Genomic DNA, 24,391 nt, shown 5'->3' on the forward strand with positions numbered 1-24,391 from the left:
TTTTCACTCCTCTTTTTTTCAATTTTTCACTCCTACTCTGGCTTCCGGACGCCAAGACAGACCGCTGCCGCCGAATTTAAAGAGACAGGCGATAGTTATTTTAAATACGATAAACGGCAACCATTGTCCCTTTGCTTATTTTCCGACGCTTCTTGCCTCAGCTTGTTTAGTTCGGTGGTGATGTTTGATCAAAGTCGCAGCTAGTAGCAGCTTGTCTGTCATCACCCTCCACTCTGCTGGGTTTTCCGTCCTTTTGCGCTGTGCCGAGACTGTCCAGCTAGGCAAAGTAGGGTTGCTCGCTGGCAGGCTGGCTTCCCGACCGAGAGGAAGGTTTGTCGGCTAGCCAACAACTGGAGGTAACACCGAAGCTTCCCTCTCAAGTTGTGGTAGTGGCTCACAAGCCTCCCGTCGCCGGGATAATGGCGAAGATTCAGGCGCACAGCACCGCGAAGCAAATAAACCAAATTCAAGACAAGCCTTACGTTATAACACAAAAGCAAGTGCAGCAGCAGCACTTCCAGAAGCTGAAGGTAAGAAGACAACGGACACGACAAGGGAAAAGTCCCTCAGAGTCAGAACCATTTTGTTCGTCGGATCATTGCATTGGATTTGAGGCTTTTCTCTGTCTCCTCTAACGTCGAGAGTAGTGAAAGGAACGGCTGGCTAACGTTAGTTAGCTCGCTGGCCTATTAAAAGTAATTCATTGCTAAACAGCCGAACATTGACATTTAAGGTTAGACGTGGAAGCTGTATTTCATTAATGAATGTCTGAGTGACAGTCGAGTGGCACAGTTAGCGGTAGTTTCTTATTTACGATGTCAATAACAGCCACTGTGAGCAAACGTTAACTCAAACCTCGGTTGTGGGAAGTTCCTCCTTGTTCGTTTTTTCAGCCACCCTGAACAAAGTGGAGGACGTCAGCCAGGCTAGCCAAGATCGGCTATTTCAGTTGATTAGCAGCTTCATTATACGTTTCTTTGTTATCGCAGTTGTTGATTATTATCATGCTGTTTGTGCCAACACGATACTGTTGGCGAGGGACCAGCTGTGACTAAACGTATTGTATAAATTTGTATGTGGGTAGGTGTTGTAAGTGTTCGTGGAGTTATTATCGTCAGTTGACTGGCTGTTGGCTAACGTTAGCTTAAACAACCCTCTAGATGTGGACTGTTTGTGACAACGCTTTGTGTGAGCACATATTTTTCATCGTAACCTCACATAGCTTGGGTGTTATGAATAAAGAGAGCAGAGGTCCAGTGAACAAAAGCTGCTCGGTGGTTCTTGTATTCGGCTATTTATTTATTTATTTATTTAGCGGTTACTTGTACAGATTGTATTGCTAAATAGTGCATTTGTTGATATAGCAGTTTAGCAGACAGTTGGGAAAGCAAACATGACCTAACTTCATGTGAAAAAATGTACATTTGTAGAATGAAGATTTCAGTGGCACCCAATAAATTTAATAGTATTATTTATCAAAACCTATTAAAGGTCCCATACAATTCTTATTTTCTGGTTCATATTTGTATTTTAGGTCTCTACTAGAACATGTTCTCATGCTTTAATGTGAAAAAAATACTTTATTTTTCTCATACTGGTTGGCTTGATATACCTGTATTCACCTTCTGTCTGAAACACTCTGTTTTAACACCTGTCTCTTTAAGACTCCCTCCTGAAAAAGCCCATTCTGCTCTGATTGGTCAGTGTTTTGGGGTCTTCAACAACTGCGCTCTCTCTGCGTCTTTGCACCATCATTGTATCAGGAAAATCACTTTAATGGCACTGTAGCAGCACTTTTTACCTTAACAAAGTGTAGTTGTGAAATCACAACTTCGGGGAAGTCCCAATGGCTTGTTTAAAGGCACACTCTCTGAATATGGACTTTGTGCAATTCTCTGTGGATTGAGCGTTTTGATACTTTCACAGTATTTATATAGCACCTTTACCTACTTTGAAATAAAAAAAGCCATTGGTGCATACATGTTCAAGAGCTAGATTGACATCTCTGTAAGATCCTTCCTCATCAACAGCACAAACAGGATGTTTGTTATAACAATTCTCCACATGTCCAGATAAGACTGTTTGTATTTTATGTTGCATTAAATATTTTTTTTCTCTCTGTTTAGGTTGAAGATGCCTTGTCATATCTGGACCAAGTCAAAATTCGTTTTGCAAACGATCCTGGCATATACAACAAATTTCTCGACATCATGAAAGAATTCAAGTCACAGAGGTATTTATGCAAGAAGTTACTTAGTAAGTTAGTTTTAGTGATGCATTTTAATGACTGTATTCCTTTATACAGTCTCTTGAGATTTGGAATAGTGCTTATGCGTAGACTTTGATTACGTTGCAAAATTGAAGTACCGAGGGATGAACCACACATTTGAAGGCATTTATCAGTAAGAAATTGCAAATAGCACCCCACACTGATTATCCAGCAGTTTATATACTCTTGCAATTTCACTGTAGGGTGACTAAAATTGCTATATTTGTTTTTAAATTAAGCTGTACCATTGTTTTTTGATAAGCAGTTGGTTGTCATCATGCAGCATATGAGAGAACAGGCTACTCTTTCTTGCCTCTCTCGACCACACCACTAATATGTCTCGTACTACTCATTCTCTTGAATAGCATCGACACACCAGGGGTGATAAACCGTGTGTCGCAGCTCTTCCATGGACACCCAGATCTAGTCTTGGGCTTCAATGCCTTCTTACCACCGGGGTATCGGATAGAAGTCCCCAAAAATGGAGTGGCCTTCCTCCAATCTCCATTCTCCACACAGGTGAGATGCTCTACAACTGAACATGATACAGTCGTAAAACTAGTGCTTTATTTATCTTCAAAAGTATGAAACTTTAAGCAGGTGCATCTTTACAAACTCAGTGTGCTGAAAGGTACGTTATGTTGAAGTTTTAAATTCTTAAGAGGAAACAGGTCTGCTACTTGTGCACTGAATTTCAATTTGCTGCACTAATTTTAAATTGTAGTCAAGATCTGTATGTTTTGAAAGATCCGTAATATGCTATGCTGAATTGTACACATACACTCATTTGCCAGTTTATTTCTCATAAACATGAATCAACACATTTAAAACATCCATTATCGGTAACTACTAATCCTTTACATGGTGAACATGCAAACTCCAGGCAGGAGGGCCAAGACGGGCCAGTTTAAAACAGTTCTAATAAAAAATGAACATCATAACTTACATAACTGTTGTATTAGACTGCCTTTGTTTTGGTGAGGTGTAACTAATGAACTCGCAGAGCACATGTAATGTATATAAAAAATGCATTGCGGTGGGTATCTATCACGTATCCCGTAGAGAGTTTGGTAGATATATAGTTACATTGTGTGCAATTTGGTATATAAAAGATGCAGAAGAAGTTTGTCATGGTGCACTGGCTAAAAACTAATGAGGTTTTTAGTTTCAATTCAGTACACATTTGGTATGATAAAATAGTTTTTGTATTTTCAGTTTTGCTAACAGAAAAAAAATCATAAAGAATGCAGAGACCAGTTTCAGGTTCATCACTTTCACATGCAGTTAGTGCAGAGGACTTTAAGGTGCTTTTGATGATGAAAAAAGAGTCACAGAAAAGACCGCTCTGCAGTCACTCTGAGGCAGACCAACATGCCACACTAAATGAGAGATTTTAATATTCCTTTGCTGCCTAAAAAGCATTCCTGACTGAGGGAAAGAATCTTGGTTTTAATGTAAAGAACCAAAGGCCAGTCTTCAGTAAGAGATTTTTTGTATTTGGATGTCTTGACTAAGGAATTTGTTTGGGCAACCTGAGGAGCAGCAGTGCTGTGTGTCACACACACTTGCAGAATGTTACTAGAGATTTGCATTGAAGCCATTATTGACAGCTGTGCAGATAACAGAATACGTCTCTGAACATGGTTCAGACCAGTTTTTTTATGCAGAAAAAGTGGTAACTCCTGTATTGATTTTTCTCTTAACATCTTAGCGCAGTCATCATACATGTGATTTTGAATGTATACATTTCACTCTATAAACATGATATTATTTAAGTAAAGTAGACACAAAAGATGCATAATTTTAAAAACTGAGAAACGTTACGCATAACTTGAAGCTTCTTAATTGTAGATTCAAGATAAACACCTACTATCTCCCTCTTTATTTACTACATAGTACACTGTGTTTACTGTTGGCCATTTTATTACATTTTCTAAAGTCTGAGAGTCAAATGTATGCGCTATAAAGTGCCTTAATAAAGTCTTATAATTCAGTAGAAAAAGTAGTGTCCATGACATGAACAGCAGTTAGGAGAAGTTGCTACAGAGCTCTCTACCAGTTCAGAATCATCTTGGTTAAGATTAGGAAAAAAGTTGTGGTTTTGGGTAAAATGACTAGATTACTGGGAGAAAGCCTACTAGGAAAACTTGTCCCATGTGCTCATGTACAATACTTTCTGCTAACAATCCCATAATGCATTGTACCACATTTTGTTGCTGCAACATTTATAAAAGTGGTCACTGAGAGTTGTAGTTTTTCTTCATTTCCATCCTGTGTCTCCTCAAAAAATGTAGTCAGTGCAATTTACTGCTCACTGTAGAGTCAATTAAGCCCCTTGCCCATTGCACAAAATACCAGGGTATTTATCGGTTCCAGCTCTGTTCAGCTCCGATCGGCAGGGATGGAAGTACATCATCAGGATGGACGTGCTGGTTTTAGCCTCTGTACTGGCACAATGCAGTGAAAGGCTATCACAAAATACTTTCCACCTCCGTCCAAGAAGTGCTCAAACGACATAAAAAAAAATCAGCACTGAGTTTGGGCGAGAAACTTAATAACTAAGAGATATAAAGATGATGAACATTTTTATTGGCCTCCATACTGCTTTTTACTGTTTACCAACCTGTTTTCCAGCCTGTTTGTGGTGTTGAACGAGACACACAAAAAACAAGCAAACAGAAAAGGTATATTTGTCTATTGTCTGGATAGCTGCTCTAGTCTACTGTCAATAGGAAAGCAGTCTATTGCCTATTTATAATGCATTTTTTCTGGTTTAAAAAAAGGGGCATTTTTGTTTATTTGGATTAGAAAAGGGTGTTATATAGAGAGTAGTGAACGAGTAACTAAGAAAGTGATATTATTACAGAGACAAGTAAAAAAAAAAAAGCTTTTAAAAGTTTTTTCTGTTTCAAAACTGCACAGCATCAATACTGCTGAACCACCATCTTGGCTGACAGATATTATTTCCCAAATCTTACATGAAGTAAACAACTTCAGTAACCCAAGCAGCTAAGCCTTTTCCCTCTTCATCTGTCCAGGTATCCCCAGGCCAGCAGGGGAAGAGTGTCACCACCTCTGCAGTGACCGCAACCTCAGGTAGTGCCTCTGCTGCCAACATTGAAGCTGGACCTGCCCAGACCAGTGAAGTCAAGGTGGCCCCGTCAGAGTCCCTCTCCTCCTCTACCCCAGCAGGACCTCCAGAGCCTCCCAGCAGGCTTTCTCTTCCCCTGACGAGCAGAGAGGGCCAGAATCAAGCGACCACCTCGTCTGTATCCCCGCCTGCCTCAGAGACAAGCCCCGTAGAGTTTGACAGTGCCATCAGCTATGTAAACAAGATTAAAAACCGTTTCTTGGATCACCCAGAGATCTACAGAGCCTTCCTAGAGATTCTTCACACATATCAGGTACTGTAGAGATCAAATGTGGTGATTTAAGTTGCTTTAGGTGACATAATATAAACAATGTTTGTTTTCTTCAGTAGCTGAGTTATAGTGTTTCTTGCATTCTTCTTGTTCCACCTTAAAGATTGTACTGTTCGTAAAGGTTTTTAGCAATCAGCTCTATTATTCTATTGAGGAGCTGCATCTTTTCTAACCGGCTTTATGGTATTTTAAGAAAGATGTGAACAAGTTAATGAAGTTCATAGCTGAAGTTTTTCTTGTCCAGCATCAAATTGTTACAGCAGTCAGTTCCTTTGAGTGTGTCTCCTATACCAGGACTATGACTACCATGTGCAGCCAGGCCCAAAAATGTTATCTTTTTTAAATTAAGTTTGGTTCCTCACCTCTGGTCACAATTTTCCATGTATCACCCCTCAGAAGGAGCAGCTGGAGGTGAAGGAGAGTCGAGGCAGCCGGGGAAGCAGTGGAATGACTGAAGATGAGGTCTTTTCTAAAGTTGCCAGTCTTTTTAAGGGGCAGGAAGATCTGCTGGCGGAGTTTGGACAGTTCTTGCCTGATGCTAAGAGATCATTGGTTAGTAAAGCAGCAGACGAAGATAAATAATGTTGCAAGTTCAAACTGCATAAAAAAAGGAAAAAGGTTGTTGCGCATCTGTGGCATTTCTCCGTTTATCATCATTTTCATATATTCTTGGTAGCCAGTATGCTGCAAATCAGTGCTTTTTACTCAACATTCTTCAAATTGAAAATGCAAGTCCAAAGTAAAGCTGAAACGATGTTAAAGATTATTTGATCAACAGAACATTTATTGACAAGTTTTTTGTTAATTAATTTATTAACTTTAAGTTATTTTCTTCACTAATGTGAATGCTGTGTTTTTCCCAGGACCCTTGCCACAAAACATGAAATTTTAATATGTCAACTGGGGCTCTGGGAAGTTGTCAATAATTGTGATTGGGCATTTTCACTATTTTCTGACACTTTTTTAAAAGAAAATTGTGTGCCTTGTGCCCTGTAGTTCACAGGGAGCTCACTGACGGGAGGGAAAGAGCAGCTCAAAAGGCCGGAGGAAGACGACTCAATAACCAAACAGAACAAAAAGAGGCCCAGGCCCATCCTACTGCAGCACATGTCCCCACTGCTCAAGGTAAACTCTCAATTTAGAATAATGGCCTCAGGCAATGCACCAATGTACACATGTCCTTGTTTTACCCTTTGTATCGTTCCTAAAGCAACAGCTCAAAGCTTCAAGTAGAATAACTGGGATAACTAATCAATGTAACAGTCATAAAGCTTTCATTTCTTTTTTTATTTAGAAAAAAATGAAGTATTCCTGTACCAAAGATCAGTCCTTTGCTTCGGTTGGCAAACATGGAGTCTTAAGAGAATTCTCCTTCTTTGATAAGGTGAGGCATCAGTTTCCATGGCAGTGGTATTGGCTTTCCTTCTTCCTCAGTTCATAATGTTCTTTTGACCCACTGCTACAGTTTTTTTTAATGTCTTTTTATTAACTGGTCTGACTTCCCTGTCAACACACTTATTATTCAGGTTCGTCGCCTGTTTAAAAGCCAGGAGGTATATGAGAACTTCCTGCGCTGCATCGCCTTGTTTAACCAGGAAGTAGTTTCGGGAGCGGAGCTGCTACAGCTCGTCACTCCTTTCCTGGGGTGAGTGGATGGAAAGATGGTTGAGCTGCATAAATGTTTGAAATAGCTGGATGCAATCAGAAAAATGGATACACTAGCTGCAGGGAGCCAGCAAAAAGTGTAGATGCTAATGTCTGGTGTTGTAGAGGAGGCATACTGGTGTTACTGCAGGAAGGCAACCACTGTTAAAAATGTTGGCTTATATAAAGCTTTTAGGACCATTAAAGAATGTTTAAAGGTACATGCAGGGTTCCCATGGTCATGAAAAACCTGGAAAAGTCATTGAGTTTTCCAATCACATTCTCCAGGTATGGGAAAAGTCATGAAATTAGTGAAAAAATATAAAAAGTTTTAGAAAAGTCATGGAATTTTGTTGGGTCTAATAAAACTGGCACTGTAATCTTCTGCAAATAACCTTCCAAGTGATGTAACATAACAGCAAATTTATTTTCTGAGGCTGTTGATATAACAGAGCTCTGATATGCGTTGATGTGTGGCGTTTCGTTTACCATCACTTATGTGCGTGTCTTCATTTTCAGCCCCTGCTCTGTCTTCTCCTATCTATGCCAGCTAGCTGAAATTATGTTTTAATAGAGTTTGAATTTGATACATTTGAAATGCCGGTGGGGCAAGAAAAACCTGTTTTACTATGGGTCCTTGAAAAGCTATGGAAAAGTTTAGAAATATGTGGGAATGCTCTATATGGTTCTTAAGTTACTGATGAGATCTTAGAATTTTGGACCAAACTACCAAAAGAAGTAAACTAACATGACATAATTCAGATTTTTATTCCCATTATCTTTTATCAGTGGTAGGATTACACTGATGGAGCACTCAGCTGTTCTTCTCTGGATTCATCTGTCACTCATACTTTCATCCATCTCCTTCCAGGAAGTTTCCCGAACTGTACACACAGTTCAAGTCATTTCTGGGGGACAAAGAGCTCTCTCATGCTGTGTCAGGGCTGTCGGATCGCTACATGGAGGGGGGAGGGGGCAGGGAGGTGGATTATGCCTCCTGCAAGCGCCTGGGGTCCAGCTACAGAGCACTGCCCAAGACCTACCAGCAACCTAAATGCAGCGGGCGCACTGCCCTATGCAAGGAGGTACACCCACTTTACTTTTCCTACAGAGCTGTCAGTAGATTAGTGCATTGCTTAAAGGTGCCATGCTGAGTTTTCTTGTAAAAAAAAGTTTTTGTTTTGGTGAAAATTACTTGCCAAGATGCATTGTGTGTATCCTGGAAGGCTGTTTAATGGATTTCCAACCTCATTTAACATTTGCATTGTTTACATCCATGTTTACATTATAGCAGTCGTCTTCTTTTCTACCTTATGCTGTTTTCATGCGTAAATGTGGCACATGATAGAAATACTGAGTATGTCAATGTGAACTATATTCCTATAGAAACGGTTTCCCATTGATGATTTTGTGTCTGTATGTGTGTAGGTGTTGAACGACACCTGGGTGTCATTTCCCTCTTGGTCAGAGGACTCCACCTTCGTCAGTTCGAAGAAGACTCCTTATGAGGAGCAGCTGCATCGCTGCGAGGATGAAAGATTTGAGGTACGTACAACCTATGAAGGATTCTGTTTACACTTCTTGTAGCGCAGGGAGGTTTGTATAAACAACTTGCACAATGTATGTTTTTATCTCTTGTGTAATAAGCATTAACACATAAAGTACGTCTTGTCTCCTGATAGTGCTCTGACTGCTCAGAGTCTACATAAATTGTGTGCAGTACAAATTAAATTTGACTCTTGAAAGAGTGTTATCATGATCGCTAAAACCAAGGAGGATCAGAAGCAAAAACGTCCTTCATTGCTTTTGGCAGACTGAGTGCTAAATGTGGTGAACAAAATAAAATATTTGGGTCACATCATCTGGGATGATCTATGTAATGATGATGATGATGATGATGATGATGATGATGATGATATGCACCGCCAGTGTTGTAAACTCTGTGCACAAGCCAATATGTTGGCATGTAAGTTTTATATGTGTATAAATTTTGTTAAAACAGCCCTTTCTAGAGCGGACTGTACTTCACTACAGCACAGTTGTGGTGCAGTTAGAGGAGAGCAAAAATGAAAAGGCTTCAAGTGGCATTTAAAGGAATACTTTACCTATTTTCAACCAGCTTTGAATCAAAACAGTTTGGATGGATTGTGTAAATGAACTGTGGTAAACTTCTGTCCATCTAACCAGTGCCTAGATTTCCCTGCTGCCCTCCTGGTGAGACTCTGCCTCTATTTTTTTGCCTAAAATGTTTTCGAAACGTATTTTAGTGCACTGTTTATCTGTAATAAAAAGAGTTTGTGAACAGGAAGTGGGCACCATACTGTTCACAGCAAAGTGAAAACAGAGGCTGAAAAAACTGAGATCAAACAGTAAAACCAATCAGCTCTGATCAAATATAATCTGAATCAAAGATTGTTTTTACTGTGTTGCATATTTTTATATTTTCTGAACATGTCTTAGCTTACCGTTTAACTGTAATATGACATTGTTACCAGTCAGCTACCACTGTGTCAAATGGACGAGTTCACATTACATCACCCATCAGCGGGAGCATTTATTCGTCTGATGGTGTGCTGTACATTCTGGTAGTTGTAGGTTTTCTGCTTCTCGAATAAAAGCAAGCAGCATGTTTTCTCTGGTCTTAAAACACCAATTTCGAAAGTACTTGCATCGTTCTTTCCAGCAGTAAAATACTTCTTAATGATACATTCAGAATCTTGCTCAAGCTCCCAAGATAGACAAGTGCAAGTCACATGTTTGTGACTAGTAATGTTCCTGCCCTTCATGCTGTGTTAAGGAATTTTAGGTACAAATTTATGTGCTGATTATATTGGCATTTACTGAGCCCACACAAATTAACAAAATTATATTGTTTATGGAAACACTGGAGTAAATTTCTGTATGTTTAATCACTGTGGATTTGTGAACTTCTGTGATCACTCTGTGTTGCTGTCCTTGTGTTTATTTTGTTTATATACAGATATAGACCTTTGTGTCTGTGATAAAGTTAAATTGAACTGAATAACCAGTAGTTGGTGGCTGCCTTCTCAAAGCTCTTTGTCTGTAACTCTACACTTAAAGTTGGATGTGGTTCTGGAGACAAATCTGGCCACCATCAGGGTCCTAGAGAGCGTCCAGAAGAAGCTCTCCCGCCTTTCCCCAGAGGACCAGGACCGGTTCAGATTAGACGACTGCCTTGGCGGCACCTCTGAGGTCATCCAGCGTCGTGCCGTGTATCGCATCTATGGCGACAAAGCCCCTGAGATCATCGAGGGACTGAAGAGGAGTCCTGCTACCGCTGTGCCTGTGGTGCTCAAGAGGTCAGGGCTGTCTTTTTTTCACATTTCTTCACTTGTAAAATGTTTAATGGAAGAAATTCAGTGGCTGTGTCCTTGTGTTTACGATCTTGATTTGCATGTATTACTGTTAACGTTGACCGCACATATTGATAGAATGTTCTAATTTTCTTGTGTATCAACATTGTGAATGTGGAAAGGAGATCGTTGCTTGCATTTAGACAGCACATTTAATTTCCATTGCCAGCAGGGAGGTTTAACTAAGTGACAGAATGATAGAAATGTTGATTTGCTCAGAGTATGAGTAAGATCCTTGTATCAACAGGCAAGCAGTGATCTTTGTGCGTCCTGCCAACAAAGGTGAATGATACCAGCACCAGACGTTTTAAAAAAGTGTCTGTGTATTCAGTATTTTGTACGCAGGCACATGGAAATGTGCTTTTAACATGTGGCAGTCTTTCACATAAAGAATGCATTCTGAAAAGTTCTATGTTCCCTCCCACAGCTACTTAAACCCTAACAGCTACACTGCTGTGCACAAGCAATTTCAGTAACATAGCATATTTATATACATAGATGTATTTTGTAAATTGTGTACATTAAAGGTTTGTCTTCCTCTGCAGGTTGAAAGCCAAGGAGGAGGAGTGGAGAGAGGCCCAGCAGGGTTTCAATAAGATTTGGAGGGAGCAGTATGAGAAAGCTTACCTGAAGTCCCTCGATCACCAAGGGGTCAACTTCAAACAGAATGATATGAAGGCCCTGCGTTCAAAGAGTCTTCTCAACGAGATTGAGAGTGTTTATGACGAGGTAAAAGCTTTATTTCTGTCAGCCACACTAGAGCTCTCATAAGAGATATAAAAGATAATCAGGTGCAAATGTGTCAACTAACATTTATGTGTACCTTTTTGAAATGACATGTTTTCAACAGAAAAAAGTGTCACGCGACTCTTTGTACTCGTGTTGCGCACCAGGAGAGTTTTGTCATGTACCGTGCAACATCATATTTTGTCACACAATGTGATGGTTTTCAGTCCACACAGACTTCGACCTGCAGTCAGTGTATCTGTCCACAGAAGCAGCCGTCTGTCAGCAGCAGCTCCTGCGAAGCTGAGACGACAGCGGCTGTTCACATTGCCTTCACCATTCTGACTGATGGCAGATATTTACTGAACAAAAATAGTTTTCATGTCAGCTCCACAGGAAGAAATCAACAGTGTTTGTATTCATTGATACAGCAGTTTTTATAATCAGTCCACTGTAGCGGGTGAGGGGAATCTGCCTCTCACAGACAGACTGGGGGCTAATTAATATACGAATAATAAGTTACAAACACATATACAGCTGATATAAACAGCTTTCTTTGCAGAATACGGTTCACTAAACCTGACAGAAATAGACTTGTAGCATAAAAAACAAAGGTTACCATCGAGGTGACTAAAACATTTTGCCAAAGCATAAATTTAAAACGTTGCACTGCTCTTCAATTTCTGTCACGGAACACTCTTCAAAAGTGCCTTTGCTGAATTTGAATGATGCTAGACAGGATTTACCGTGAGTTTTTCAACGTGGTAATCTGCCGTTTTTAATGATAACTGCATTTTTATAATTAAATTTTGAAATGGTAATAATAACCATGTGGAACTTAACTGTAGTTTATTGTGAAAGAGGTTACAGTTTACATTTTAGGTAACTCCTTCAGTTTAAAAAAATATTCAAAAATATTCAACCTCTGCATTCATTTAAGGTTATAGGTATTTTTTCTTTAATTATGGTTTCATTTGTACAGTTAAGCTTTACAGTTTAGTCTCGATTCTGGAAACAGTTGCCATAACAATCTCAACTCAAGATTCATTCACAACAATAAATCCATTTATGGTCATCCGCAATCACCTAATGATGATTGTGTGATGCAGTCAAGGTCCACAACAAGCAAGTAAATAAAGCTTGAGTTGAAATTGTTGTCATTTCTTTGTTTTCTTTTCATTCTTGTGTAGTTCTGCTCTTAGATGAAAACTGTAGCTGAAAGGGTATTGATTATATTTTCTTAAATTTTATAAAGAGGGATTCATTTCTCTAAGATTGATAAACTCATTACTTGTAAAGTGTGTCTTTCTGAATTTGCTTCTATCATCTCTTTGTTTCTCTGTGTCTCTCAGCGTCAGGAGCAGAGCACAGAAGAGGGCGGAGTTGGCCAGCAGAACCGTAATGGTTCTGGTGCGGCCTCAGCCAGTGAGCCTCACATGGTGTTTACATACGAGGACAAACAGATCCTTGAAGATGCTGCCTCACTCATCATCTACCATGTCAAACGTCAGCCCACCATCCACAAAGACGACAAGGACCACATCAAGCGCATCATCCAGCACTTTGTCCCTGACCTGTTCTTCTCCCGCCGTGGCGAGCTCAGTGATACTGAAGACTGGACGGATGAGGAGGTTGAGCCTGAGGAGGGAGGAGAGAGGGGAGTAGGAGGTGGAGCAGCAGCAGCAGCAGCGGCGGCAGCAGCAGTAGCAGCAGCAGCAGCAGCAGCAGCAGGAGGAGGAGGAGGAAATGGTAATTCTAATAATGCATCAGGAGCAGCAGCAGCCGCCACAGTTAGTCAGTCTCACCCCCAACCTGCCCAGTCACAGCCCCAGCCCCAGACCCAGTCCCAACCCCAGCAGCAGCTCAACGGTGAGTCCAGGCGGAGGCGCTGCAGCCCATCCCAACCTGCAGACACAGAGGCCTCCACCACCTCCAGTAGCATGAGCCAGCCTGCGGGGACGGCCACATCCACCCCTGGATCTACACCCGTGGAGACAGGTTCAGGCGTAACTGGTGAGAAGATGGACCTGCGTGACCCTGAAGCGGAGCACCAGAAGGAGCTGGATGGTGTCTACAACCTTTTCTTCGTCAACAACAACTGGTATTTCTTCTTGCGACTGCACCAGACTCTGTGTTCTCGACTGCTGCGGGTTTACCGACAAGCGGAGCGACAGCTGTTGGAGCACCGAGCTGAGCAGAGCAGGGAGAGGCTGCTGATGGCCGAGGGAAGGAGAGAAAAGGCCTGTGACCTCGCCATGGAGCTCCGCCTCAAACAGCCCAGTAAGTCCAGCTGCTGGTTGGTAATGCAAATCCTAGAATGGTCCGAAAAAAGTAGCAATTTGAGTTAGTTTGAGTCATATCTGGTTTAAATGGACAAAGATCAGTGTAGGTGGTTGTGTTGTTTTAAATTCTTAAACTATGATCAAGAGCTAAGTTAATTAGGGAGATGAGTTAAATACTGGTAATGAGCACTGAGTCACAAAGTGCATTTAATTCTGTTTCTAATGTTTACCTAAATTATTCCAGGATTTCACAGTGTTGAGTCATAATCACACTACATGAAAAAGAGAAAGGCTTGTTCCAGATGTGTTGAAAGACTGATGCTGTTCTTTCCCTTGGCCTCCTGCCATTTGAAGTGGAGTTTTAACTTTGAAAAAAAGAAACAAAATAATAACAGATACACTGTTGAGTGGATTTTATTTGGCTACCCCTGGTAATAAGCTTAGTGTAGTATATTGTGTGTCTCAGTTGAGCACAAAATTTGTTTTTGGTTTCCTGTCTTGATTTGCAAGGTTAGTATCAAGGCCACTCACGGCCACATTTTTAGGGATTCATTTATATGCTGTAGGGATGAAATGATTAATAGTTTTACAATAAATTGCAGTAAAATTCCATACGATTAGTATTACCATTTAAAAATTTAATTATCATGAAAACCATGTTTGATTACCCCGCTTTGAAAAACTTGCAGTCAGTACTGTCCCAGCATCAACTAAACTTAGCAACAGTTTTCCATACGGTGGTGCAGCTTGCAATGTAGGTTTGTTTTGTTATTCCCATGTTTACATTGTCCCTACAGCAGGCAAACTCAGTGATGCTTTCAGTCCCTTGACCTCATCAACAGAGACACAGCAAGTGTTTACAAAACAGGCTATTTTCAATGTTAAATAATGGGCATTTGAAATGGTTTTCATATGTTTACATAAGGCTTTGGCACTGTTATAGTTTTACACACACAGTCACAAACACCGTTGATTTATCAGAATCATAGAGGTTATATTATAAACTTTAGCAGGGCTTTTATTTGTGGTTTTCAACATCAAACTTTGTGAAATTATTTACGTGTGTGTGCTTTTTGGACAATTTAAGCAAATTTTAACCATAATGTAATAATACTTATGACTGTGATAATTTCTGTCACTATAGTTGTGATAAGAGATTATTGCACCGTTTCATCTCTAGCATGCTGTATGAGGTCTGATCCATTTCGGAACATTTATTTGTTATATCCCATTCAGCGCCATCATCAACAACTGATTTGGCTATTTTATAATGCAAATGCTTTTCCTAATGTAAAACCTTTCAAGGGAGGTCTATACAACATCATAAAACTGTGAACAATGGCATCACAACATTATCGAGCACAAGTTGCTGCCATTAAATGTCTTGCTTAGTCCGACCAGTGGTCGGGAACCATTAAAATAAATGTATTATACTGTGCTGGAACTCTCAAACGTTTTGCACCGCTAACGCTCGCTAACATCTGGCTTTTAAATGCAATGGGAATGCGTACGAGCAGCATCCACGCCCGGGTCAAATGACTGCAGTACACATGGGTTTTTATCGCCGGCTCTGATCGGCTTTGATGGGAACGCAACACCCGGGTGAACGCGTAATTTCAGCTCTTTAACTGGCGAGACGCAATGACGCGCCGTCACTAAGAACCGATAATCCCCCGAAACAATGCTAAAACTGAGAAAAACTGAGAGACTGAACAAACAAGAGATATTTAGAGATAAGAAACCTCTGAAAAGTCGTAAAAGATCTCTGTTCCAGCTGCTTTCTACTGTTTACCTGTTCTCCTTCCTGTCTGTGACGTCGCACGGACACAAACAAAACAGCACACGCCAGCTGACAGAAAAGGCAGAGAGCACAAAAAATTTTAAATTCTGCTTTTGGTTGAAAACTGTGCTTGAACTTTCTTATTTTATTCATGTCAGAGGTGAAGAGAGGGCATCTAAATCCTGTCCAAGCCTTCCTGTTAGAACAGATCCACTCTCACCTCAGCAGAAATGACTTCATAACGTTGTAATGTTAAAGTGCTGTTGTTACAAATGTGACATATCTCCACAGGTGAGGTGGAGTTAGAGGAATACTACCCGGCCTTCCTGGATATGGTGCGTAGCCTGCTGGACGGTAACCTCGACTCCACACAGTATGAAGACACACTGAGAGAGATGTTCACTATCCACGCCTACATTGGCTTCACCATTGACAAGGTCATCCACAACATTATTCGACAGGTAAGAAAAGTTTACCCTCATGTTGACTGGACTGGGAGTCTCTAGCCACTTCATATGGGGTTTCTGATTCAGAAGGCTTCTTTTTTTTTTTTTTACCTGTCCTGTAACGTTATCTCCTTGAATAGCAGTTGCCATCTTTCTCACCTCAGCTTGGAAGTGTTATTGACATTTAAGAGCAGTCTTGGTCAGTGTCCACTGTTGAGTGATTTGAACATTGTCCTAATGCATTGCATGGTGGAATATTTATGCCAGTGCTATGCCCAGTGTTTGAAAACAGTAATATTTCTCAGAAAATAGTACACAGTTTACATTCTTGGTTTTATATTAGGGTTTCAGACAAACAAAAAAAATCACATATTTTCACGTGCTGAGCATGTTGCAATGGAATTTCTGACACAACAGCAGACAAGCCTAGAACGCAAACACAATACACATGTTTAGGTGTATTTTGTTTCACCGTCCAGTTTGTTAAGCATTAAAGGTGCATTTTGTAAGATCCAGCCACCCAGTCCACTACACATTAACAATAACATGGGGGAAACACTGTCTGACAGGGAAACACACTTCGATACAACACTGGCCAGCTCACCTTCATCTTTTCCTGTGGCACACTAGAGGCCACAGTGACTCATTATCACCTCTCAGGCCAGGATGTATTATTACAGAAGGGATGGCCCTGTCTGGCTGTTAAGCAGTGGTATCTATGCAATACAACACATGGATTTCTTGGACATAAGTTCAAAGTTCTTCACGCTCTGTTGATAGGGTTAGTTCATTTTTTGAATGTTTTAAACAAAAATTGTGTCCAGATCTTACATAATGCACCTTTAAGAAACTTACAGCCCATTTTAACAAAATTATTATAGGCAATCATAATGTCAAAAAGTAGGTTTTAATTTGCATATTGTTTTTTCTGCATCAAGACATAATCTTTTAAGAGAGAATCGCAATTCATCTAAGAACCCCCTCCCCGCCTCCTACACTCTGAGTGCTCTTATTAGACAGTTACGATTTTTCCATCATTGAACAGTGTCATATTCTTATCCCCACTTTTCTTTGACTGCAGCTGCAGCATCTTGTGAGCGACGAGGTGTGTCTGCAGGTGGTTGATCTGTACCTGGCTGAGAGGAAGAGAGGGGCAGCGGGGGGAAACCTGTCCTCGCAGTGTGTTAGAGCAGCCTGGGAGACCAGCTACCAGTGGAAAGCTGAGAGGGTCATGGCTGAGGAGAACTGCTTCAAGGTGAGCACAGTCCTGAAGAATGAAGAACTGGATTACATATTTGGCTCTGACATTTTTCTGCTTCTTGGGGCAGAGAAACTATTTCCTATTATCAACCTTTATTCTGGCTGCAGTGGAAATATGCTGTTTATACTTGTACAGTAATTTTAGCAGACAGTAAAAAAAATCTCACAACAGTAACATGTTCCCAGAAAAGCCAAGCACATCTCTTATAGTTATTTTCACAATGGGGTGTTTTGATCAGAAAGAGCTGCTGCCTGCTTTTCTAAAATTTCAGAACTAACTTTGCCTATTCATCTCATGTATTTAGCTGGGGTAGGCAATTTTATAGAAAAGGCAAAACCAAAGTTTAAAGAAACACCCTCCTCCTGCAGCTTCTCTCCCTCTCTCCCTCCCTCTTTATCCTAAACCTCTCCCACCAGATGTGCACAGATATATGTACATGCTTCATACAGTAACTTGACTAAGCTCCAGTCATTCATTACAATCGTCCTGATCATGACTATGATCCTCATGCTGCAGCAGCAAATCTGTGAGAAATACCGCCCTGTTTTCTCCGCAACTTGTGGGCCTGTAAAGCCCTTTGAGATGACGCACTGTGATTTGAGACTTTAACTAACATTAGCTACATAAACATAAACTTGAATTAGTCACAGCTGTGAGTATTTTGCTGCATTCATATTACAAGTGACACGGCAACAGGATACAAGTCATTTTCAATGGAAGCCAGTGACATGAAGCGACAAACCGTTGCCCGACACTTGTCACTGCTGATGGGTGTTGAAAGTTGAGCTGGTTTCAACTTTCTTCAGTGCTTCAATTACGTGGTGAAGCGACAACCAATCACGCTGTTATTTAGCTTAGTTAACTAGATGACAATCAGTCATCTGTTGCTTGAGCAACACTTCATTGGCAACTGTAGCTGGTAACGCTGCTTTATTGTCGCTCATAGTGTGTATGCAGCATTTGGCTCTGGTTAATTAAAGACTTAACTATATGCAATATTTTCTCTCCAAATGTGAAACATTTTTCTGATATTGATTCGTGTTTTACTTTCAGACTCTCTTAGACTTTTTGATAAGTCCATCTTTCCTTTTTGGAATGACTCTGCAAAGAGATGTAATAATGCATTGCGAGGCAGTTCAAAATGGAGACAAAATATGTTAGATTCAAATCGGTGAGATGACAAATGAACCGCCATGCTCTTTTTGAACAGCAGAGGGCGTAATCTACTTTTCTCTTCCTTGCACGATGTGCTACATCATTATGTGCTCAACATCCCACAACACGCCTGAGACTAGAGACAGCTAGTCAATGTAAATAAGACGTAGCAAAGGCTCCGCGGCAGGCAATATTGATGCACCCTCCAGTTATAACTCGGAAGTGTGGCAGCATTTGAGCTTCCTCCAGTCAGAAAGTAATAAAGGCGAGAAGATAACAGAAAGACAAAAACAGTTTGTAAATATTGCAATATGGTGTTGAACTACATAACTAGTACAACTAACATGATGCAGCATGCGAGCCAAAGCTACGGTCAGCCCCGCCTACACACGTTCCTCCTTAACAACAACTACAAGACCAAACCATAGCGCATCTGCAACCCCACTTGCCCAAAAAAATACAAGAGCCAAAGAGTGTCCAACTTACCACTCAAGAGTGGGAAATGGCCAACTTGATACTTTGTACTTGATACTACTTTGCCTTCTCTGCTTTCCCTTCAAGCAAAAGTAAACTTTGATTTTTTTCATGATTTTTTTTTTAATCTAATTTTGTTTTTGTTTTTTTAAAAAGTGGGAAAATTGTATTGTGAACCCAGTGAATCGTGAATTGTGAGTTGAGTGAATCGTTACATACCTAGCTCTGCGGTATAGACAGTTGTTGCCTATACTGGAATAACAAGTTTTTTTGCAGGATATTCCGCCATTGAATCAGACTTTCACCAACTGAAGGGACATGCACGAATATCTGCATTTGTAGAAGAGCCAATAGGAATGCTTTATGAAATGATCTGTGATTGGCCAAAGTTTCCCATCACAGCCTAGACATTTTAAAGCCTAGAATTGAATTACAATATTACCATTTATTTGGGAATAGACGTGAGAAGTGCTTATATACAGCCAGCTGTCCTTAAACAAAATAAACCGTTACTTTAAATTAAATTACATATAATTCGTGCACTCTCTTTAGTACCAAAATCCTTCTTTAGAGATTTTAACAGCTTTAATCTCCTGGTTTTATAGAGTCCTGCAGGAGTGAGTCCTAAAACACGGAAATGAGTTGGCATTTTTTTGTGCTCCCGGTTCCCTCATCTAAAAGTTAATGTGTTTTTTAAATGGGTTTTTGGTTAGATGCCTGAAATAAGGTCTGCGGTTAACACAAGCTTAAGAGACTTTCACATTTTGTCCTGCAGCATTAAATGTCAGTAAATAGTAAATAAACTCTGAAGCTTTTATGTGTCTTAAAAAAAGATGGTCTCAAACAAGTGGCTAATTCAGACTACACAATGTCATCACGCCAAGCATGGCTTTACAGCCTCGTCATGGTGGCGACATTAAGTCATGTGACTGTGTAATTCTTTTATAGCCGTTAACTTTTATAACGTTAACTTTTAATTCCTGAGAATTGCATTTATGCTTCAAAAATCATAAAAGTGGTTTTCATTTGTAAAAATTATCTTGCTGAAGAAATCATGAAAGTGTCATGGACCTTTGTTTAACACAGAGTTTATAATCTGCAATAATCCAAAATCCAGTCGCAAAGTCCCATAGGCTCTGTGACAAGGGCAACTTCCCAGGACTAACTTCCAGGTCTGCCTACAAAAAACCTAATTCCTGCAACAAACTATTCAGCTGTTGTATGTTAATTTGAGGTGACTTACTGATGTTTCGTTGTACCATCAGGTGATGTTTCTTCAAAACAAAGGTCATGTGACGATGACCATTGAGCTGCTGGACACTGAGGAGGCGCAGGCTGACGACCCGTTAGATGTACAGGTAAAAATACTGACAAACAGACCGATACACTTTGAAATAAATAGTTACACATTTGTTAATCTTAATGGATCATGCTTTGCTATTATTCCTGTCGTTGCTGTCTTCTCTTTCAGTGCCTGTCGAGCTACATGGAGCAGTTCGTAGGAACTGAGTCCAGTCTTTGTTCTCAAGCAGAGGGCTACTTCTTCAAACCTGTATTTCTGCCCAGGTATAACAGTTCAACGTCTTTGTAGATGTAGACTTCACCTTATCATTTTAGCTATGCAGATACAAATCTCATAGCCACTTATCTAGGATAAACAATCCAGCCAGATCAGCTTGTGATCACTTAGTAAAACACCATGAAGACCATGAAGATAAATCCACATATTTCTGACACATTCTCACAGACAAACAATGCAAAAAGTAACCTGCAGGACAAAACACGCTGATGTGTTTGATTGATGAGAGTAGATTATACGAGTCCTCTTGTGCTGGAAAAAAACATCTGCTTGAGTTTTCACAACAGAGGACATGGTCTGTTAAAAAACATTTGTAGTATTTACTGTTCACCTACATTAACTTGGAAATGAAACTTAAAAAAAAAAATAATGAAGAGCTTCTGTTTACAGTGCGGTCAGAGTATCTTCCTCAGGTAGAGTGACCTTACACTTCTGTATAGAACATGCCAATATATGAAGTTGTTGTACTGAGTTTAAAATGTTGGAAAAATCCTGTTAAAAGTGTGAAATTCTAGAAGAGTAAGATTTCTATTTAAACTTAAATCTGAATTTCATGTGATATTGTTTTTGTAACTAGGAGAGCCCAGACCTTTTTTAATGCCTATAGTCCAATCTACTATAATATGCAAATCTGCACATGCTACCACTTCATACTGCATGTCTGGATATACTTCCAAAACTATTAGAAATATTTCAAAATGTGGTTGTACCTGTAGAAAGCCTCATCAGCTCAGCTGTGTATTTATCATGTACTTTTGAATTGGATATGTTTAACTTTTCCTGAATGTTTCCTGAATGTTTCTTGCAGAAAATTCACATTTGGGTGTGAGGATCGTGTGATATAGGAAGGATCGTGTGATACATAGAATTTGTTTTATGATGTGTGGGTTTATGGTTCCATGGTTTGAGAAAAGGCGTTGTTGTTTTACAGTTGTGGCGGCTCTCCTAGGAAACACCTCCCCCTAGTGCTCCATATCGACTGCTTTCTGTATGAAGTCTTAGCAACTACATATGTAGGCTTCCCTGGTACCAGTGACTGTGGATTTGGACTCTTCCTATTTCCACAGAAGGCCATGTTTTGTCACTTCTGAAATTTAACACAATCTACTGGATTTTAAGATGTATGGTATTTATTCATCCAGGCCTTCTGCCATATTTTGCAATGTTAATGAAACTGAAAAATAATTTGTGTATCTGCTCCAAAATTGTATAATCTCCCTCTCTATCAAGTTTTGTGAATCAGGACAGTTGTTTTTCTTTAATTCTGCTGATAAACAAACTGAATCAAAAACAACTTCCTTGGTGGAGGTAAAAATTAATGGGGTCTAATTAATATGTCATTCAGTCAAAACATGTCATAATCCAATCAGCATGTTAAAGTCTTACTAAATTGGTCTCCTCTTACAGAAACCTGCGTCGCTTCCGTCGCTGGCAGGTGCGGCAGGTCGAGGCAATGCGCTGCAGGAGAGAGTGGCACCGCCAGCTAGGCGTGGAGAACGCCGGGAGTCTGGACTGTCGATTTAAACTCAACACTCACAAGATGGTGTTTGTCATGAACTCTGAGGATTACATGTACCGCAGAGGAGCGCTGGTCAAAGCCAGGAAGGTAGGCTAGAGTCTGTTTTTAATTTCAGGCGATAGTTTCCTGTGTTGGTGGGTTTTTAGAGTTGGAGATGCGATGTGGAAAATCTGGGTGACAATGTGTGTCAGGAAAATCAAACCTTGCTTGTACATTTTCTGCCTGTTAAATCCTGTTTGGTGTCTGACAGTTTTTCCTCCTACTCCTCAGTCGCAGCACAGAGTGGCAGCGAGCCAGCACGAACGCTTTGACAAGTGGCACCAGGGCTGGTTGGCCAATCATGTTACGGCCTTGGCTGAACGCTCAGTGCAGAACTGGCTAATGGGCGAGGAAGCAGAGGACATGATCCCCTGCAAGACCACCTGCCTGTCAACTGAGGTGAAAGGGCAAGCGGTGAACAGATACCAAGTTCATTACAGCGGTAGCAAAGCGCCAGCCTCCCCCTAGAGGCGTGAATAGAGTTTAACACACAGTGTACACACACACACACACACACACACACACACACACACACACACACAGGTTAATGCATGGACGTACAGGACATTCATACACTAATCACAGACATGAACAGCTGCAGTCCCATTTCTCCACCTTCCTCCACAACATGTTCACTCTTTCACTTCCACTGATGGGTGAAGTACCACAGTGCAGACTCTAGACTCTTTAAAGCGGTGGACAGTGAGTCAGTGAATGAGTGCGCAGTGAGAGGAGTGATGACGTGGAGAAAAAGGACCAACACAGACAGTGAAGTAATCAATGAGAATGAACTCGGTCCTGATTGAGGGACGAGTCGGACACGATGGCACAAATGGAGCTCATCATCCTCAGAATCATCATTCTAGCTTCTCTCATGGCAGTAAATGGACATGGAGAAGATCGATCAGGTGAGAAGTTATGAGATCATGAAATTTGTTTCAGAAATGTGAATGTCTGTTTCTTTTTCTTTTTTTTTTAAGTCAAGTGTAGTTTTTAGCTTCTAAAGCCAGAGAGCCTTCTGTTTGTTGGTTGGTTGGTTGGTTTATGCGTGTTTATATGGAGAGATAAAGGTAAACGTGTGTATGTATGTGTATCCTGCTCTTCATTTTGTCTGTTTGTATGCCCAGTACAGGCTCTACAACTCTAGTAATTGCATTATTACTGTATGTGCATATATATATATATAACAGGGATCCTGTATTTTTATATATGCATCTACGCGAGTTGATTGATACATCTTAAGATCACGTGGTTCTTTACAGTGTTTGCTGTCAGCCAACTCTTGATGTTTTGCATTTTGTTTTTTGTATTTTTTCCCTTTTTTGTGTTGTAGCTAAACAAGTTATCACCAAGGCAACAAGGTGTCCTTAAAATTAATTGGTTTAATATGGAGGAAGCAGTCAAATTATGTATCATATTCATGATACTAAATGTTTACTTTGTATTGTCTTTTTTTTGCATACTGACATTGAAAATAAAAGCAAAATATCAGTGTTAAAATAGAATGTATAACATTTATCCTGTATCAGTTATCATAAAATAAACAACCTAGTTGTGACCTTCTTAGATGTTGACTGGCAGGTTGTTTGTTTGAGAGAAGAAAAAAAGAAAAAGGAAAAAAAAACTGAATTAAAGCTGAGGTGAATAATTGATTAGTTAATCGTCAGAAATATTATATTATGTTGATAATATAATTTTCATTTATTTTTTTAAGCAGAAATGTGTCGAATTTGCTGCTTTTAACCCCTAAATCTTGTCAGGGCCAACAACACCACTTTTTTTTTGTACCACTAGGCCACTCAGCTATGTAAAGCATTGTTTCTCAGTGGGCCAGTGTAGTATGTTGTAAAAATAACGTAAATTTAAAAAAGTCAGGATGATTTTAAAAAAAAACTGTAAAACAATGTATAGCATGACAAAAAATGTGAGAAAAATATCATAAAAGCGGTGGAAAAAATAGTGTGCTACAAGTTTAAAAACAAAGCTCATACCTTGGTATTTCATAAAACGTGGAAAAAGATCTTATTGTAGTATGTCATCAAAAAAACGCATAAAAAAGTATACTTTATTATAACATCTTAAAGAATAACTTTGAAAAACAAAGTACAAAATCCATAACTGAAAATTAATGGAATTGGCAAAAACTCTCTAATTGACAAAATATGTTATTACATCACAATTCTTTAATGTTAACCAAACCTTTTACTCTGTCTTTTAATCTAACTTCTTGTTTTACCCCCAACTTCCTGTCTTTTGACTGTCCTTTCTGTCTCTCAACCCAACTGCAGTCTTCAAAATTCACCTGTCCCAGATAAGACTTGAACCAGCAACCTCAGGCACACTAACTGCCCGATTTACTCACTGAGCCAAACCTCCTGACATGTTGCATTTTTCCACATTCCCTTTAGCTCTGTGCTTTGG

General features: G+C 40.0%; 1 protein-coding gene across 1 annotated transcript; it reads left to right on the forward strand.

Moving 5' to 3' along the window:
* The first annotated feature begins 52 nt into the window (after positions 1 to 52).
* Positions 53 to 23,538, forward strand: sin3b (SIN3 transcription regulator family member B). The gene is made up of 19 exons (XM_042482673.1): positions 53 to 530; positions 2,127 to 2,233; positions 2,635 to 2,788; positions 5,308 to 5,673; positions 6,088 to 6,243; positions 6,688 to 6,816; positions 6,986 to 7,075; positions 7,218 to 7,336; positions 8,207 to 8,420; positions 8,764 to 8,880; positions 10,417 to 10,655; positions 11,255 to 11,438; positions 12,788 to 13,715; positions 15,789 to 15,958; positions 17,025 to 17,198; positions 20,099 to 20,191; positions 20,305 to 20,399; positions 21,820 to 22,018; positions 22,202 to 23,538. Exons 1-19 carry the CDS (start codon positions 420 to 422, stop codon positions 22,436 to 22,438), a joined length of 3,882 nt encoding a protein of 1,293 aa, XP_042338607.1. The 5' UTR covers positions 53 to 419; the 3' UTR covers positions 22,439 to 23,538.
* The last annotated feature ends 853 nt before the right edge of the window (positions 23,539 to 24,391 follow it).

Source organism: Plectropomus leopardus, chromosome 3, assembly GCF_008729295.1.
Source record: "Plectropomus leopardus isolate mb chromosome 3, YSFRI_Pleo_2.0, whole genome shotgun sequence".
NCBI lineage: Eukaryota > Metazoa > Chordata > Actinopteri > Perciformes > Serranidae > Plectropomus > Plectropomus leopardus.

Coding starts and splice junctions, on each gene's coding strand:
- sin3b (XM_042482673.1), top strand. CDS start 420: ATGGCGAAGATTCAGGCGCACAGCACCGCGAAGCAAATAAACCAAATT. Junction 6,817..6,985: donor ACATGTCCCCACTGCTCAAG/GTAAACTCTCAA, acceptor TTTTTTATTTAG/AAAAAAATGAAGTATTCCTG. Junction 22,019..22,201: donor CGCTGGTCAAAGCCAGGAAG/GTAGGCTAGAGT, acceptor CCTACTCCTCAG/TCGCAGCACAGAGTGGCAGC.